Genomic DNA, 20,647 nt, shown 5'->3' on the forward strand with positions numbered 1-20,647 from the left:
AACCAAGTCAATTCCCAACTTTATACCAACCAATACATTCTTTTTTTTTCTTTGAGACAGAATCTCACTGTCGCCCTCAATAGAGTGCTGTGACATCACAGCTCACAGCAACCTCAAACTCTTGGGCTTAAGAGATTCTCTCTCCTCAGCCTCCCAAGGAGATGGGACCACAGGGGCCCACCACAACACCCAGCTATTTTTTGTTGTTGTTGCAGTTGCCATTGTTGTTTAGCTGACCCAGGCCAGGCTCAAACTCTCCAGCTTTGGTGAATGTGCCTGGTGCTGTAACCACTGTGCTACAGGCGCCAAGTCTATACCAATACTACCTGAAGTGTCACCATAGTTCATGCACTAAAAGTATTAACTTTGCATTGAAAACCCTTAACCACCTTCCTCAGATATTATGTATTACAGCTTTATATACAATTCAATCAGTTAAGTGGAGCCTAAATCATAGCAAGCAACCTAAAGTCACAAGTAAGAAGAGAAAGTACTAATGGTAGGCACCAACAATAAGAAAATTTACAGCAGTATAGAAATCAAAAATGAATGCAGAAATCAGAAAATAGCATATTTCTTTTTTTTTTTTTTTTTTGGTTTTTGGCCTAGGCTGGGTTTGAACCCACCACCTCCAGCATATGGGACCGGTGCCCTACTCCTTGAGCCACAGGTGCCGCCCGAAAATAGCATATTTCTTTTTTTAATTTTTTGCAGTTTTTTTTTTTTTTTGGCCAGGGTTGGGTTTGAACCTGCCACCTCTGGCATATGGGACCAGCGCCCTACTCCTTGAGCCACAGGTGCCGCCCTACCTTTGTTGTTTTTTTCTTTTGGTTGCAGTTTGGCCGAGGCCGGGTTTGAACCCGCCACCCTTGGTATATGGGGCCGGCGCCCAACTCACTGAGCCACAGGTGCCGCCCCGAAAATAGCATATTTCTATATCTCAAAAGATGTGCAATTATTAACTTATTTAGTTCAACGGATACAGAACAGTTCCTCAAAATGGCCTTTACCTTCTAAATGAGGTAAGAACATGGTACGTATATGGTAAAAAGGAGTCCTGTTGGGAAAGGAGAACCAAAAAAGGGGGAGATGTATACAGTGTTTTGTTAACAATCCTATTTTTTCAGTTACAAAACTGGGAGGAAATTAAAAAACTGATTCATAAAGGTCTAAGTATTCAATTATTTGTAATACTATACCAAAATGTTTCATTTCCCAAGGATTCTAAATTTTTGACACTATACTGTAATGGAGCTTAAATCTTCACCTATCCGTCCATCCATCCTCCTAACTCTTTTTTCAGGCTGTCTCTCAGTCTGTTTCTGTTTTCAGATTCTCTTTCAAACTGTGTCTCTATCTGACTGTCTTCTGCCTCTCAGGCTGTGTCCTCGGCCTGTGCATTATCTGTGAATGTGCTCTTCTCTCTCCCTGGGTCTCCTACTCTGACTCTGTCTCTGTCCCAGCGTGCCTTCCTCTGTCTCCATCTGCACATCTCTGCATATCTTTCTCTATAGCTCTGACGGTCTTTGTCTGGGTGTGTCTCAAGGTGTGCATGTGTCTCTATAGTTATATATGTCTCAGTCTTTTTCTCTTATGTGTGTCTCTTCTGATCTGTGTCTTTCTCCCTGGTCTCCACATACGTGTCTGTCTTTCTCCCCCATTACTCCGTGTGTGACTACTTCTCTGCTGTCTTTTTCTTTCTCACTCTGGCATCTCTCTGTGTGTATGTACCTTCTGTCTCTCTCACTGTGTGTCTCTTGTCTCTGTAACTGTGCATATGCCTGTGTCTCTATCCTCTGGGTGTGTTTCTTTCTTTCCTGTCTCTTTCTCTATACAACTCTATTTCTCACTTTATCTCTCTTACCCGGGTATATCTCTTTCTCTGAATCTCTGTGTCTCCTAAGTGCTTCCATGTATGTGCCTGTGTCTGCGAGTCTCCTTCTTTAAATATCTTCCTTTCTGTGTCTCTTTCTCTGTATGTTCCTTTCTGAGTGCCTCTGTGCGAACCTCTCTCCTAGTCTTCTTTCAGTCTCCTCTCTGTCTTTTTCTTTGCAGGTGTGTTTCCTTCCCTTTCCCTGTCTTTTTTCCTCTTCCTCTCTCAATGTCTATCTGTAAGCTCGTGTATGTCCCTTTCTCTCTGTGTGTATGTCTCTTTTCCTGTGTGTCATTCCCTGAGTTTCTTTTGTAAACTGTGGGTCTGTTTGTTTGTGTCTCCTCTGTGTGTGCACGTGTGCACATTTGTCTGCCTCTAATACACTGGTTAGAACAAACACATTTCATTCAGTGCCTTGAACTAGCACAACATCTAGGGCTTGGTATTAATACCTTAAAAGTCCTTACCTTTTGACCAGTTCTCCATTTGTACTCCTGTTCTTGTTTGCTCTGGCAATGTCTCTGGTTTTCCCTCCAAGATTTGAAGCTAAAATAAAGCCAACTCTAGATAAATAAACTTAAAACGATATATCAGAACACACCTAAACTTTACTTTGTTTAACAGAGAATTTACAGGATAAATGGTTTTCTAAACATTTATAATAGAACAATTAACTATATATTTCAACAGGGCAAAATTAAATCTTTTTCTCTGAAAAAGATTCTTTTTTCACTCTTGTATTTTTAGTAAATACAGTTCAGGTCAAGTTTTTAGACATTCTTGCTCCTTTGGTTAGAGAACCATTTAATTTAAGTTAAACTTTCTCCAAGTATAATTTGAAGCTTTTTTAAAAAATAAAGTTTTTACTATATTTGCCCTAAATTTTACACCAAAAAATTTCTAATTTAACAATTTTAATTTACTATATATATATTCATATAAAATATTCCATACTTCTAAAAGTCATTTAAAAATGCCATTCTAATTATTTCATAAAAAATATAAAAAACTATCATTAACGTAGAATTATGATATTTCTCTCTGGTTGAGCTAAAGAAAAAAATTTCAATTTTAAAAAGAATTATTGGTATTTCTCTGTTGTATTTGTTTTCATAGTAAACATGAAAAAACTATGCAAGTTTGTTTTTGCATGCTTTTAAGGTGAATAAAATTTGATTTACCTCACAGCTAGAACCTGCGTTCCTCAAAAAGTCCTCAAATAAAGCTGTAGTAAGCTTCTCCTTTTCCAATTTTCTCTAAATATGTTGATCTGGAGTTCGCAATCTTTTTCTAAATTTCTCATTTACTTTTGGATTAGCTGAAAATATAGGAAGTTATTAATATTGAAGAAATATGTTCCAGTCAATGAAGCCATTTCCCTACATATTGCCCAAAAAGGTTAATAATAATTGCAGTATTTTAATAAGAGATTCATATAGCAGGACATGTAGAAAATACAGTCTTTAATAACCTCTGGAGTATTTTAAAACATGTCTTACAGGCCTTAATGTGCTTAGTAATATACTATTTAAAACCATAATTTTATCCCTCTGCAATATACAGTCACTCTTCCTCATCATTTACCCAGCTAATGAATGCCAGCAATTAGTAAAATGTAATCCCATTGCACAATCATTTTAATGCTTTTAGCACTCAGAAAAGTAAACACCAAATTAATACTGCTCAAGCCATATCAGATCCTAGTTGGAAGCAAGCAATTATAGTTCAGCTCCTCAGGTGTAATTAAATGATTGGAATGATTTAGTTCCATAAATGCAAGTTAATTCATAAGCAAGCAACAAATATACTGGGAGTAATTACAAGAAACATTGACAGTCTAAGCAGGGCAAATTCTTTTATGAGCCTGATGTAGTAATATGCTGCCCTCTCCTGGGCATATAAGTGAATATCTCAGACCCCAAAACAAAAAGAAAACCACAATAAACTTTTAACTTTTAGAAAGCTACTAGACAAAATAATACCCAATATCAATTTTATTTCATTCCTTATACCAAAACCTACATGTATAGATTATGCAACATAATTTATAGACACCAGATGATTAATTATTTTTCCAATGAAGCTCTGAGTCCTAAAACACACCAGGTAATTCCTATACTTCTAGTGAAACCAAATAATGCTTACATAACACTGACAGGCTGCAAGTGAAACTTACTGTACTCAACTGGACCACCAGTCAACGGCTATATTCTCTTAATGGTAAAAACTTGACTGTACTGTTACAGTCAATAACTAAGCTATGTGTTTATATGTAGTAAAATTTACATGAAAAATATAAAGCAAAATAATAAATATTTTTATGACCTTACATAATAGTCTAAAACGGTTTTTAATAAACTTTAAATAATCAAAATGAAACCTTCAGCACTGGTACAACTGTTATTATAAACACATATTAAAATGTAAAACATAACAAGTACCACACAAAATAAAATGCATCCTGGTGCTCACTTTTAAGCCATTCCCAACGTCTTACTTTCGTAGGCTAAAAATCAGGACAAATGTATTTGTATACTAATTACTTGGACAGTCCCTAATTTTTCACACTAAACTTTCAGGAGCTCATTTATCATACTTTTAAATAGTGCTATAATAAATAAGTCTGTGTTAAAAGCATGTGCTTGCAGCACTGAACCCAATCAGTATCATCCCTTTGCCTTTCTGCATAATTGAATGTCTTCTCTAATAAAATACTGCGTTAGCAAAAAAAAAAAAAATGTTTACTTCTCCAATAAATACAGATGGCACTTGAAAAAGAGAAAGCTTAACACTAATACTTTAGGGGAAGGAAAACATTAAATTAATGACCTTCTAATTTGCTTTCAAATAACCAAATACAAATTATAAAAATAAGTCAAAATATTAAAATGTCTTGTCACTAAGTTTAAAATGTATAGCACATTTGCTTTGCCCTTGATGTCACAGTCTTATTTTTCAATTCATATCTTGTACACTGTAAGTTAATTGCTTTTGGAAAGTACTTATTATTCATGTAAAAATTAATGTGCCAATGTGTTTAAATCCTCTTAAATGACCATTCATGCATCTTTCTTCTTTAAGTACCAATGAAATCTGTCAAAAGACATCAATGCAAAATGGTCTTAAAGGAAAGTTCTAATAGAGATTTTTTTTTCTGCTAACACAAGATTTTCATATTCACCAACTTTACTTAAATTCCATTAATTTTTTAAGCTACTTTTAATAAATTCACAAGTAAAATTTTTAGGCCCCATAGTCTGTCATTTGTGTTCCAGCTGACATTATGAATATTAATAACAGTGTTATCCTGATTAAATAGGCTTCATATGAAATCCCTGTGAATCCTATAGCTCAGACATCTCATTTTTCCAACTCTTTATGAATTTGGATTCAGACATTAAACTGGAAAAATCTTAAAAAACAGATTTAGTGGCACATTTGCATATTATTAAGCAAAAATTAGATGTTTTAATGATTCAAACAATTAAAACTTCCATATCTACACATAATGGGAATAGAAAATTTTTGTAAACATGCAACATATTTTATACTTCTATTCTTTTTAAGACAAAGGATTAAGACTAATAAAATACTAATTCCTGTCCTTACCTTAAAGATTTAATATTAAGAACTTGTTTTCTGTCGAAAATTACATGTTCACATTAAAACTAGTGGGACTGTTTTACAGTAGACAATCAAATAAGGTTGAATTTCTTAATAAAAATGCTAACTCACTAAATTACAGAAAAAAACATAAATTAATTAATTTATCATTACTAATCTGTATTAGGTTCAAAAAGCAAATTAAAATCAATTTCCAACTAAAGTTTGCTTATAAATTAAGCTGTAAAAAAATTACCTATTCCAAAAAATTTCTAACATAACCAATAGAACATACCATATTAGCATCTATTAAATTAAAATCTTGATCACAGCTTCCTATAGCCTTATGCCTCCAAGTTATTTTATTTTTTTTATTTTTTTAACTACAATCCAGACATCTATGATATCTCCAATATCTTTAATTTTTTATCTTTAATTCTGAGAAATTTTCAGTATATTTATAAGATAAATGAAAAATAATTAAGCTAAATACATACTCCTTTCTCTCTAGGCACATGGGAATCTCATATCTGACAAAGTTTCCTACGTTCGCACATCTAAAAAAATGTAGAAGGAAAAAATTAAACAAACATCTCTATGCTCTCAAATGTGACATGACTCTCCTGTTTACTCAGCATTAAGACACTTCGTGAAATAAAAATTGTTCTTTGACCAGTCTAAAAGTTCTAATCTGCCTAAAAAATTGTAAGTAATTCTGACATTTACCCTTTAAAATTAAATAATGCCTTTTTGATAGAGAAGCATTTAAAAATGGTATTTCATTCCCCAATGTAAAAGCACCCAGGATTGCTTAAAACACATTTTAAATAGAAGATGCCTTTCCTTCCTTTCTTTACAAAAGCTGCATTCTAACAAAGGTTTTTGACTGACTTTGGTTGATGGCATATTGTTCATACCTCCTTAGTTTAATCACAAATTTGTATAAATTGAACCCAAGTATCGAACTAGAAATCATTTAAAATACTGCATTTTATTCAACTATAACTCTAGACAAAACTATGAACTTTTTATTTACTAAATTGAGAAATGTTGATAATTTCTGCATTGAAAGTTTCAGTAAATGGCCAAAGGAGAGCACTGTATTTCAGAAAGCCAAATATTTTATCACATAACACAACATATACAATATAAGCAACTTAAGGACATCCCTGCTGTTGGATTTTCACCTCATTAAACCAACGTCCCTCAAACATTCACAGTCCCTGGCATATTCTTTTCCCAAAAGAACAATTTTTACCCAACGTGCTCACTTCCTACCAAGCTCTGGATAACCAAGCTCCTCAGAGGTGGGGAAAGTAAGAGGAGGTTCAGGGAGAAAAAGTAAGATAAAAGTAACCCTGTCCCATAACTAACAAAATTTAAAAAGCATATACTATTTGACCTCCCCAATTTTAGTACTAAAAATATTTATGAAAGTATGTAAAACATGTTTTTATGTACAAAGATACTCATTGAAGCACTATGTATTTCTAAGATCAAATACTTACGCTCCAATCACACCAGACTTCTTTCTGTTTCTCAAACACACCAAGCTTATTCTAAATTCAGGGCTTTTATACTTGCTATTCCTTCTGCCTAGAAATCTCTTCTCCAGATTACTAAGCTATTTCCTCATCACTCAGGTCTTGCTCAAAAGTTATCTCTTCAAAAAAGGTTTTGCTTGGCTGTCCTATCTAAAGTAGAAATTCTTCTCTCATCATACTTCCTAGGTTACTGCCTTCATGAAACTGGTTTGTTTAGGTTTTATTTCATTGTTTTTGATATATCTCAGAAAATGATGCATATAAAAGTTACATGTAAACAGGGCCCTTGATTTTCTCCTTCATCCTTTTATCCTTAGAATATATGGCTTAAAAGAAGTACTCAATGTATATTTGACAAACAGACAGGTGAATGGACAGATGGAAAGACAGATGACTAGCAGCAAACTAGAAGTTAAATGTTCATCAATGGAGAACTGGTAAAAATAAAATGTGAAAGGTTCAACCATATAGCAAATCCATACAGTTTATACTACAAATGCAAGAGATCTATATATGTATTATCTGTAGGAGATTCTTCCAACAAGTATTTGTTAAGCTCCTATGTACTAGGAACCAGACACTGTTCTAGGAGTTGGACTAAAATGGTGAATAAGAGAAATAGATTTCTAATCCAAGTATATCCTTGGTCAAAACAATGCAGGCTTAAAACATGGATAAATTAAAAAACAGGAAAAAAAAGTAACTTATACACATATACATGCTTAGCCACAGTATTTTTTTTTTTCTAGAAAGATAGATAGGAAACTATAACTAGGGGTTAGTCTGAAGAGTTGGGGTGAGGAGAGTAAGCAAATGAAGTAAATAAACACCTACATTTCACTTGTATCTATATGTATAATTTGCTTTTTACAATACACATTACTTTTAATAATTAAATACTTAAAATTACCCTGAAATTTCATAGAAAACCTTGAAAGAAGTCACATTACAACTGAGAGATTCAAAAGGAAGTGCTATTTCTAACAACCTTGAAACTCTGAAAAAAATTATTGCCTGACTAATCTTCTATAATTAAACTTTGTTACGGGTGTCTGCTTCCATGCTTGCTTGTTTGCTTGCTTGATTTAAGTAGAGTAAATGTTCAAAATAAACATATATATATAGCAAGAACTTTTTGAAATTGAGAAGTTCAAAATATATGAGTTTTTGAGAATTAAACACATGTTTCTTAAAATCACATTTCTCAGTTCAGTTAGGGACTATTTACAATAGTCTCAGAGTTCAGAAGTATAAAGTTTAAACAATTTATGATGAAAATAAACTATTGTATATTATACCCAATGTATAGGTAATTTTCCTTTTTTATATGCTTTAGTGTTCAAAAATTGCTATCACAAATGCCTACATACAGTAACTAAGAAAATGCCATGAAGGCTATGTTGAACAGTTTGATGAGAATATTTCAGATTGTATATGAAACCCGCACATTGTACCCTTGATTGCACTAATGTACACAGCTATGATTTAACAATAAAAAAAAGTTAAAAATAAAAAAATAAAAACAAAAATTGCTATCAAAAGACTAATTACTTCCCATCACTAAAGGTCAATGTAATGGTTAATTTTATATGTCAACTTGTCTGGGCCAAAAGGTGGCCAGAAAGTTGTTCAAGCATTATTCTGGGTGTGTCTGGGAGGGTGTTTCTGGATGAGATTAACTTTTGTATCCCTACACTGGGTAAAGTGGATTGCCCTCCCTAACGTGGGTGGGCCATTCAATCAGTTGAAGGCCTGAAAAGAAGAAAAAGGCTGACCTCCAGAAAGCAAGAGGGAACTCCTTCTGCCTGACTGCCTTGAGCTAGGACATCAGCTCTTTCCGCTTTCAGACTCCAAAATATAAACCCTTTTCAGGCTCAAGCTTGCTTATATTCAGACTGGAGTTACACACCACCAGCTCTCCAGGGTTGCCGCTTGCAAACTGCAGATCTTGGGACTTGGTTAGCCTCTATAATCATGTAAACCAATTTCTTATAATAAATTGTGTGTGTGTGTATCACTTACTGGTTGTTTCTCTGGAGAATCCTAACTAATATAGTCATAAAAGAATATCAAATTAAGAGTACTTTGGTATTTCAAATATATGGCTACCACATTTTCAAAAATTTTGGGGTGAAACAACGTATCATTTTGAATAATCCAGTAGTCTTCCATGCCATTTGCAAATAACATCTTAAAAATGGATATTTAACTGCTCAGCCTACTGATAAAAAAAGCAAAATGTCAGAATCAGTATTATTTTCATAGGACTAATCATATACCAGGATTTTCTAAAATATCCTGAAACGTTTTACCCTAAGCCAAACTAATCTTGCACAGAATAGAATATAAAAACAAAATCAGCTTACAGAAAAGTTTATCTAGGGAAAAAAACACCGTTTTCTTAAGATTCATGTGGGTGTTAACTTCAGATGCTATGACATACTCCTTCACACAAAGACGTTCATTTCCATACAACCAATTAAAGTTCTCAGGAAATAAACAGTAAAAAAGTACTAGAGCAAGTTATATCAATCTATAATTACAACTGTTATAAGCAGCTACTTAAAATCAAATAAAATAACAACTCTCAGAAAATGTCTTTCAAAAATAAACTAAAAATAATCATTTAGGTTTTTAACTCATATATTATAATGCTTACTAACAGATTTTCTTAAACTGAACAAAGGCCACAATAATTTTCTGTAGTTTAACAATAAATACTTAGACACATTAACAAATAGAGGCATAAGTGGGAGAATAAATATACTCCAATAACAAGTCATACTTTGAGTTTTAGATACTTAATAACAATTTTATACTTAATATAATGTTTATGCAACTACAGATTACTATACCTAACCATTCCCAATGGACAGTACTGTGTGCAAACCATGTACTTAATTTAAAAAAAAAAATAGCATTAAAGTCCGTGTATAGATTATAGAATACAGTTAACAGATATCAAGTTTTTAAAGACATGAATTCACAGCCACCATCATTTATTTTTCTTAGAAACTACAAAATCTCATTTGATTTCTTAAGAGTTATTCTTTCTCATCCTTACAGTGTCTCCAAAAAGTCATTTTTTATTGATGTTTTCATGAACAAAAAGTTAATAAGAATATGATTCTAAAAGTTATTCTATAGGGCAGAATAAAAATGTATTATGAAAAGAAAAAATATAACAACCCAAACTACATATACAAATTCTGGTGATGAAATAATTACTTTTACTTTTCCTGAAACTTAAATTTGTAATTTCAACTATAAATTATATGTATTATACTATATCTTTTTTTTACCAAATATAATAGTTTCTTATGACCTACAAATATAATATGTTCAACTAAAAATGTTTCTGAATTTCTAAGGTTCTGAAAGTATATGTTCAACTAAATATCTGTTTTAAAAATCTGTTACCTTGTTAAAAATCATTTCAAAAGGGCAAATCTACTGATTTAGAAATATTACTTATAAAATTAATATAGTACCACTGTATGGTATTCCAAAGTATTAAATACATTAAGCAATGTGTACTATTTAAAAAAAAGTTTTTCCCAAAAGACACCGACAGTTTTTCATTTTATAGAAATGAAAAATGGGGCGGCGCCTGTGGCTCAAAGGGATAGGGCGCCGGTCCCATATGCTGGAGGTGGTGGGTTCAAACCCAGCGTCGGCCAAAAACCACAAAAAAAAAAAAAAAAAAAAAGAAAGTAAAAATGTTACTACTTTCAAGAAAGTTTCATCTCTATGATATGTTGATTTATGTAATATAATCATGATTATTGCAAAATGGCTGTATGAGTAGCTTGAGATTTTTATATGACTAATTCTGTAAGAAAACCTTTTATAATCTTCTATTAAAATGAAGGGAAACCAAAAATTGAACTTCATCTTGTCATAAATATCGAAACTATTATGAAAAGACAAACCTCCTGATGGAAGGTGTATAATGTATCACTAAAATGTACTTATGTATCACCAGTAAGTACTAACCTGGGGAGGGAATAGGCTGGGGGAAAGGAACAGGATTCACAGAACAAGCAGAATATGGAGATACAGATGAAACAAGATTAACCCAACAAAAACCATGAAAGATAATTATTGAAGCTGCGTAGTATGTACATAAGCATTTGTGATTCTGTTTTTCTAGTTTTGTATATGTTTGCAAGCTTTCATAACACAGTTAAATATTTATTGTAAAATAAAAAACAATATATAGCATTTGCTTTCTAGCAAAATTCACTGATTATTTCACAGAAGGGAAAAGATTAGTTCCTTTTACATCAAAATGTTATCAAAATCCCACAGTATCTCATGCCTGATAGATATAAATCCAATCTATCTTTCAGGAACATACACTATACAAACCCCACAAAATTCTATACTGCATGTTATTTAGAGAAAAGCCTAAATGTAGGAACCGAAAAGAAAATATTATCAACTAAGGTATATGTACTTTATGAAAATGCTTTGGAATTACTCCCTGACCTTAGATTTAACAATTTTCTGAAGCTAATACCGTATGTTACCAGTGACCTGCATATGGGAAACAGGGTAGGTACACTCTGTCACCTTTAGCAAACATTTTCTCACAAAGGTACTTAGAGGCCATCTGGTACACTCTGATGCAACACACCAGTTACTGCTGGTTACTTGCAATGTAAGTAATCAAGTTTATCATTTTTGAAGTCACAACTATATATATCTAAAATATTTCTTTACTTTATTTTAAAAGAAATTTATTTCCATTGCAGATATTTCCCATTTACAGAGCAGTCATATTTCTTCGTATACACAGTAATTTTTTAAATTAACAAACATGGTAGCTTCTATAGAATAATCATAAACAGAAATAGTGGCAATGACCATAACAATTATGTCTCAAAATTTCAATACCTTTCATGATTTAATAGGTGTTAAGTCCATTCTCAGACCAATAAATTTAGGTAAATTTTTTAATATATCACAATGTTTAAAAGAATTTTTTTTTTTTTGTAGAGACGGTCTCACTTTATCACCCTCAGTAGAATGCTGTGGCATCACACAGCTCACAGCAACCTCCAACTCCTGGACTCTGGCGATTCTCTTGCCTCAGCCTCCCAAGTAGCTGGGACTATAGGTGCCCGCCGGAATGCCCAGCTATTTTTTTGTTGCAGTTTGGCTGGGGCTGGGTTTGAACCCGCCACTCTCAGTATATGGGGGCAGCGCCCTACCCACTGAGCCACAGGCACTGCCCTAAAATAATTTTAATAAAAATAAGTGTTCATGCCAGTGTAAGAAATAAGTATGTCTATAACCTTTTATCAATGTGAAATTTTAGCTTGTTATAGATCAGGTCCTTCATCTAATCAGATTATTTTTTGACTCTTTATTCAAGGGAATATAAACTTAAATCCCATTCTGGTTGAAATAATTCATCATTTGCTGGAATGCCCCATGATACTTACCATTACAAACTGAATTACTAAAAAGATTTTTGAGCTGGGTGGAGTGGCTTACGCCTGTAATCCTAGCACTCTGGGAGGCCGAGGCAGGTGGATTGCTTGAGCTCATGAGTTCGAGACCAGCCTGAGCAAGAGTGAGACCCTGTCTCTAAAAAAATAGCTGGGCATTGCAACAGGTGCCTGTAGTTCTAGCTATTCAGGAGACTGAGGCAAAAGGATCACCTGAGCCCAGGAGTTTGAGGTTGCTGTGAGCTTTGATGCCACAGCACTCTACCCAGGGGGACAAACAGAGACTCTGCCTAAAAAATATATATATAATTTATGAATATATATTATATAATATATATAATATGTTTTTGATATATATATATATCGATATATATATATATATATATATCAGCTCAAAAGGAAGAAAGAGAAATATTCACATGTCAAAATCAAACGCAACAGTTAGTGAGTGGGACTTAAACCAAGTAGTCCATGAGAATATTAAGACCAAACAGACAAGGGTTACAGTTCAACTCCACAGACTCTACCTTTCCTTAAATAGCAACCAGATATCTCAGTGCAATGTCTTAGCCAGACACATGCTACATGCCAAGTTAGGTACAAAAGTTAACTAATTAAGATTAAAATTAAGGGCTCAGAGCCCGTAGCACAGTGGTTATGGCACCAGTCACATACATTGAGGCTGGTGGGTTCAAACCCAGCCTGGGCCAGCTAAACAACAATGACAACTGCAATAAAAACATGGCCGGGCATTGTGGCGGACTCCTGTAGTCCCAGATACTTGGGGAGGCTGAGGCAAGAGAATCACTTAAGCCCAAGAGTTTGAGGTTGCTGTGAGCTGTGAGGCCACAGTACTCTATTGAGGGTTAGACAGTGAGACTGTCTCAAAAAAAAAAAAAAAAAAAGAAAGAAAGAAAAGGAAAGAAAAAAGATTAAAATTAAGGCTAGATGGCTCAGTGCCAGCCACATATACCTGAGGTGGTTCGAATCCAGCCCGGGCCCCCAAACAACAATGATGGCTGCAACCAAAAAAAAAAAAAGCTGGGTGTTGTGGCGGGTGGCTATAGTCCCAGCTATTTGGGAGGCTGAGGCAAAGAATTGCTTAAACCCAGGAATTGGAAGTTGCTGTGATGCCACAGCACTCTACCCACGGCGACAGCTTGAGGCTCTGTCTCAAAAAAAAAAAAAAAAAAAAAAAATTAAGGCCAGCTGTGATGGCTCATTCCTATAATCCCACCAATATGGGAGGCTGAGGCAGAAAGATCAATTAAGGAGTCTGTGGATGTAGCAAGCTATGATTGTGCCACTGTACTTTATCTGAGCAACAGAGCAAGACCTTGTCTCCAAAAAAAAAAAAAAAAAAAAAGATTAAAACCAAAGCCTTTGCCATAATGGGTCAGAGACCAACTCTGTATTTAGGTCAATCAACTAATATAAACCTGGTTGGCTGTCTTAGAACCTTAGAATTCAGCCAGAGATTTAAAAACAAAAATAAACACAAACAAAAAAACAAAGGCATGAGCCAAACTCCAAGATAATTTCTTTGGAAAATAAGCTCATAGCAAAAAAACAGTTAAGATTCATGAAAGAATCTGATATAAATAAAAGTAGTATAGACATACAGAAAAGAGAGGTGGTAGTTCACATTTGAACAAGTAGAAATAGCTAAGCAATCTGAAATCAAGATAGGCATAATTTTTAAATTGAAAAATAGATAAAGCAACAAAATCCATTAACTGCAAGCAGTTCTTAAATAAACATTCTCTAATTTAAAAAGAACCAAGTAGAGATCATAGAAATGACAGATCCTCACCGAAGTTGAAACTCAACAGATGGAAGTAAAACTAGACCATAAAACAGTGGAAAAGAGAATTAATGATTTGGAAGTAGAAGCAATTTCCCAAAATGCACACAGAATAACAGAGTTAGAAAATATAAAAGAGGTTGTCTATTTGCTTTGGTTATTGTCTCCTTAGCTGTACAGAAGCTTTTCAGTTTAATGAAGTCCCATTTGTTTATTTTTGTTGTTGTTGCAATTGCCATGGCAGTCTTCTTCATGAAGTCTTTCCCGAGGCCAATATCTTCCAGTGTTTTTCCTATGCTTTGAGGATTTTTATTGTTTCATGCTTTAAATTTAAGTCCTTTATCCATCTTGAATCAATTTTTGTGAGTGGGGAAAGGTGTGGGTCCAGTTTCAGTCTTTTACATGTAGACATCCAGTTCTCCCAACACCATTTATTGAATAGGGAGTCTTTCCCCCAAGGTATGTTCTTGTTTGGTTTATCGAAGATTAGGTGGTTGTAAGATGTTAGTTTCATTTCTTGGTTTTCAATTCAATTCCAAGTGTCTATGTCTCTGTTTTTGTGCCAGTACCATGCTGTCTTGAGCACTATGGCTTTGTAGTACAGACTAAAATCTAGTATGCTGATGCCCCCAGCTTTATTTTTATTACTAAGAACTGCCTTAGCTATACAGGTTTTTTTCCGGTTCCATACAAAACGCAGAATCATTTTCTCCAAATCTTGAAAGTACGATGTTGGTATTTTGATAGGAATGGCATTGAATAGGTAGATTGCTTTGGGAAGTACAGACATTTTAACAATGTTGATTCTTCCAAGCCATGAGCATGGTATGTTCTTCCATTTGTTAATATCCTCTGCTATTTCCTTTCTGAGGATTTCATAATTTTCTTTATAGAGGTCCTTCACCTCCTTCGTTAGGTATATTCCTAGGTATTTCATTTTCTTTGAAACTATGGTGAAGGGAGTGGTGTCCTTAATTAGCTTCTCATCTTGACTGTTATTGGTGTATACAAAGGCTACTGACTTGTGGACATTGACTTTATATCCTGAAACATTACTGTATTTTTTGATGACTTCTAGGAGTCTTATGGTTGAGTCTTTGGTGTTCTCTAGGTATAAGATCATGTCGTCAGCAAAGAGGGAGAGTTTGACCTCCTCTGCTCCCATTTTGATTCCCTTTATTTCCTTGTCTTGCCTAATTGTATTGGCTAGAACTTCCAGCACCATGTTGAATAGTAAAGGTGACAGAGGACAACCTTGTCTGGTTCCAGTTCTAAGAGGAAAAGCTTTCCATTCAGTAAAATACTAGCTGTGGGTTTGTCATAGATAGCTTCAATCAGTTTTAGAAATGTGCCACCTATGCCTATACTCTTCAGTGTTCTAATTAGAAAAGGATGCTGGATTTTATCAAATGCTTTTTCTGCATCTATTGAGAGGATCATGTGATCTTTATTTTTTCCTCTGTTAATATAGTGGATAATGTTTATGGACTTGCGTATGTTTTTTTTTTTTTTCTTTTGGCCGGGGCTGGGTTAGAACCCACCACCTCCGGCATATGGGACCGGCGCCCTACTCCTTGAGCCACAGGCGCCGCCCGGACTTGCGTATGTTAAACCAGCCTTGCATCCCTGGGATGAAGCCTACTTGATCATGATGAATGACTTTTTTTTTTTGATGATAAGCTGTAATCTATTGGCTAGGATTTTGTTGAGAATTTTTGCATCTATATTCATGAGTGAGATTGGTCTGAAATTCTCCTTTTTGTTTCGGTCTTTCCGTGGTTTTGGTATCAGGGTGATGTTTGCTTCACAGAATGTGTTGGGGAAGATTCCTTCTTCCTCAATTTTTTGGAATAATTTCTGCAGTACAGGAATAAGCTCTTCCATGAAGGTTTGATAGAATTCTGGTGTGAAGCCATCTGGACCAGGGCATTTTTTGTTTGGAAGATTTTTTATTGTTTCTTTGATCTCAGTGCTTGAAATTGGTCTGTTCAGGAGCTCTATTTCTTCCTGGCTGAGTCTAGGGAGAGGGTGTGATTCCAAATATTGATCCATTTCTTTCACATTGTCAAATTTCTGGGCATACAGTTTCTGGTAGTATTCAGAGATGATCTCTTGTATCTCTGTGGGATCAGTTGTTATTTCTCCTTTATCATTTCTGATTGAGGTTACTAGAGATTTTACTTTTCTATTTCTCGTTAGTCTGGCCAATGGTTTATCTATTTTATTTATTTTTTTCAAACAACCAACTCCTTGTTTCATTAATTTTCTGAATGATTCTTTTGTTTTCAATTTCATTGATCTCTGATTTGATTTAGGATATTTCTTTTCTTCTACTGAGTTTAGGCTTAGATTGTTCTTCTTTTTCCAAATCCATAAGATGGCTTGTGAGATTGCTGATGCGCTCTCTTTCTGTTTTTCGAATGTAGGCATCTAAAGCGATAAATTTTCCTTTCAAAACTGCTTTTGCAGTATCCCACAGGTTTTGGTAGCTTGTGTCTTCATTGTTGTTATGCTGAAGGAAGTTAATGATTTTCTGTTTTATTTCTTCCTGCACCCATCTGTTATTCAACAGAAGATTGTTTAATTTCCATGCCTTTGGACATGGAAACAAGAGACAACCTACACAACAGGAAAGGATATTTGCATATTTTCAATCAGACAAAAGCTTGATAACTAGGATCTATAGAGAACTCAAATTAATCCACATGAAAAAAGCCAACAATCCCATATATCAATGGGCCAGACACATGAATAGAACTTTCTCTAAAGATGACAGATGAATGGCTAACAAACACATGAAAAAATGTTCATCATCTCTATATATTAGAGAAATGCAAATCAAAACAACCCTGAGATATCATCTAACCCCAGTGAGAATGGCCCACATCACAAAATCTCAAAACTGCAAATGCTGGCGTGGATGTGGAGAGAAGGGAACACTTTTACACTGCTGGTGGGACTGCAAACGAGTACAACCTTTCTGGAAGGAAGTATGGAGAAACCTCAAAGCACTCAAGCTAGACCTCCCATTTGATCCTGCAATCCCATTACTGGGCATCTACCCAGAAGGAAAAAAATCCTTTCATCATAAGGACACTTGTACTAGACTTGTTTATTGCAGCTCAATTTACAATCGCCAAAATGTGGAAACAGCCTAAAGGCCCACCAACCCAGGAATGGATTAACAATCTGTGGTATATGTATACCGTGGAATACTATTCAGCTATTAAAAAAAATGGAGACTTTACATCCTTCGTATTAACCTGGATGGGAGTGGAAGACATTATTCTTAGTAAAGCATCACAAGAATGGAGAAGCATGAATCCTATGTACTCAATTTTGTTATGAAGACAATTAATGACAACTAAGGTTATGGAGGGGGGAGGAAAAGCAGAAAGAGGGACGGAGGGAGGGGGGTGGGGCTTTGGTTGTGTGTCACACTTTATGGGGGCAAGACATGATTGCAAGAGGGACTTTGCCTAACAATTGCAATCAATGTAACCTGGCTTATTGTACCCTCAATGAATCCCCAATAATAAAAAATAATAATAATAATAATAAAAAAAAAAAGAAAATATAAAAGAGAAGAGACATGGAAGATTCAATAAAAACCTGTAACATATCTCTAATGAGAATCAGAGAAAAAGGCCAGATTTGGTGGGTCACACTGTAATCCTAGCCTCTGGAGGCCAAGGCAAGAGGATTGCTTAAGCTTAGGAGTCTGTGACTAGCTTGAGCAAGACTGTGACTGACCCCCATCTCTACTAAAAGAATAGAAGAAAAGAAAAATAGAAACATTAGCTGGGTGTTGTGGTGGATGCCTGTAGTCCCAGCTTCTCAAGAGGCTTGAGGCAGGAGGATCGCTTGAGCCTAGGAGTTTAAGGTTGCTTTCATGATGCCACTGCACCCTATCCGGGGCGACAGAGCGGCTCTGCACCCACTGCCCTTAAAAAAAAAAAACAAAAAGAAAGAAAAGAAAAGAAAAAGAATCAGAGAAGAGGAGAACAGAAAAAAAGTTGGAGAAGCAAAATAAGCATATACCAATATATACCAATTAGTCTAGAAAATGTGACCCTCAAAGAGAATACCCAAATAAGGAAAACAACATCACGTAATTCTTGTCAAGATATGTTCCCAGTATCATAATCTGGCAAAGTTCTTTCACTGTCTTCAAACTTCCTGAATTTATGTCACATCTACATTGCTTTGTTAGCTATAAATCAGAGTGATGCACATAATACCTTCCATAATACCAAGGGATCTTTAACAATAGTAGGCCTGTCAATAGCTGGGCGTTGTGGCGGGCGCCTGTAGTCCCAGCTACTTGGGAGGCTGAGGCAAGAGAATCGCTTAAGCCCAGGAGTTGGAGGTTGCTGTGAGCTATGTGATGCCATGGCACTCTACCGAGGGCCATAAAGTGAGACTCTGTCTCTACAAAAAAAAAAAAAACAATAGTAGGCCTGTGGATCACTATCCTGTTTCATCAACCTTTTCAGGGGTGCATGTCTTTTTTTGCCTATATGTGCTACTGGACATCATGAAAAGTATGCACGGACCTTTTTATTTGCTAATCAGCTTTCATTAGTGTTTGCATATTTACTGTGTGGCCCAAGACAACTCTTACTCTTCCAATGAACAGCAGAAAAGAGGAAAACCTCTGCATACAAAAGCACACCAATGTAACTGTATGTTAATATCTGATACAATACCATTTCATTTATTGTAGTTTGGCATTATCACTTGCATACCTTTTGTCAGCCAACTTGGTCAAAACTGTTTTCCAAAATTCAAAATAAATGGCAGAATACAAAACCACACTCACAGGCTGATAGCATATACTAGTCTACAGTCTTAGTTATCACTGGCTAACAGAGCATAGGAGAAATACATATTAGCAATGTTCTACAAAGTATTTATTTACATATCTAGAAATGAATAGGGCTCAAAAAAAAAAAATCACCTCATCCCACCTTCACATTCTTTCTCAGAAAGCTGGTAGAGAATGTGGTTCAAAACAAGGCAAGCAAGGAAGAGAAAGACAAATTCCAGGAAGCAGAGAACAGCAGAGGAAGAAAGGAAAAGAAATACCCAAGGTAATGGTGAGGAAGGGCACAGGATAATAATGATATACCAGGCACAGAAATTAACCATCTAAGATATGGTTAAACATTCAAGACATGGAAGGAGAAAATAAGGAGAAAGGTCACCCACCTGCTTTCAGCATGTAAGGTCAGACAGACATGAGGTTTCTGGTGGCTGAGATGCTCCAGTCCAATTACATCAATAGTATGAGCCTCATAGACATGCTATGCAACTGTAGTGGTCATGGCAGCAATAGCGCTGACAGCTTTCTGATTTCTAGATCATGACCTTGAACCATGATTGGAGATGGTCCCTGAATAATTTTATAATTCTCTATAGAAATGTCCTTTCTGAGTGAAATTCCAAGAGTGGGGTGGCCCAGTGGGGTGGCCCACTCTTGGGTGGACTCAATCCCAAGAGTGAGTGCCGGCCCCATATACTGAGGGTGGCGGGTTCGAACCCAGCCCTGGCCAAAATGCAACAAAAAAAGCCAGGCGTTGAGGCGGGTGCCTGTAGTTCCAGCTACTTGGGAGGCTGAGGCAAGAGAATTGCCTAAGCCCAGGAGTTGGAGCTTGCTACCGAGGGTGATAAAGTGAGACTCTGTCTCTAAAAAAAAGTTAAAAAAAAAAAGAAATTCCAAGAGTGTTTTTTGTTTTGTTGTATAATGTAACTGATACATTTTCCCTAATGAACTGTGATAAAACTTAAGGGGAAAAATCAAGAAACAGCAATGTAAGCATGTCATATAGAAATTCAAAGGTACATTTCAAAAGGATTGTCTACAAGATTTTATAACAAGCCTCTTAAAATTTTGACACTTTAGGAAATGGGCAAATAAAACATTCTGAAGATGGGTAATAGTGATGCTCACTAAAAATGTGAATGCTACTAAACTGTATGCTTAAAATGGTTAAAATGGAAAATTTGGTGATGCACATTTTACTACCATAAAACATCTGAAAAAATTTTAAGATACAAGAATTTACTGCTTCACACCAATATATGACAGTGTTTCATAATAAAATGCACTGGAAACTAAATATGAACAGAATATCAGTTCAATAAAAAACAAACTTCAGGCTTGGCGCCCGTAGCACAGTGGTTACAGCACCGGCTATATACACTGAGGGTAGCGGGTTCAAACCCAACCAGGACCAGCTAAACAATAATGACAACTGCAACAAAAAACAGCTGGGCATTTTGGTGGGTGCCTATAGTCCCTGCTACTTGGGAGGCTGAAGCAAGAGAATCACTTAAGGCCAAGAGTTTGAGGTTGCTGTGAACG

The 20,647-nt window shown here is 35.2% G+C and overlaps 1 protein-coding gene across 4 annotated transcripts in view; it reads right to left on the reverse strand.

Annotated features, from left to right (window-relative positions):
• MIPOL1 (mirror-image polydactyly 1) overlaps nucleotides 1-20,647 on the reverse strand; it is a 312,908-nt gene that overhangs the window by 261,233 nt on the left and 31,028 nt on the right. For all 4 annotated transcript variants that reach the window (XM_053595277.1, XM_053595275.1, XM_053595276.1 and 1 more), the window contains 2 exons: nucleotides 3,055-3,191; nucleotides 2,341-2,419 (listed from right to left, as the gene is read on the reverse strand). In XM_053595277.1, coding sequence (XP_053451252.1) covers nucleotides 2,341-2,359 — 19 coding nt within the window. In that variant the 5' untranslated portion in view covers nucleotides 2,360-2,419; nucleotides 3,055-3,191. The remainder of the gene's footprint in view (nucleotides 1-2,340; nucleotides 2,420-3,054; nucleotides 3,192-20,647) is intronic.

The sequence above is a fragment of the Nycticebus coucang genome, chromosome 6 (assembly GCF_027406575.1).
Source record: "Nycticebus coucang isolate mNycCou1 chromosome 6, mNycCou1.pri, whole genome shotgun sequence".
Lineage (NCBI taxonomy): Eukaryota > Metazoa > Chordata > Mammalia > Primates > Lorisidae > Nycticebus > Nycticebus coucang.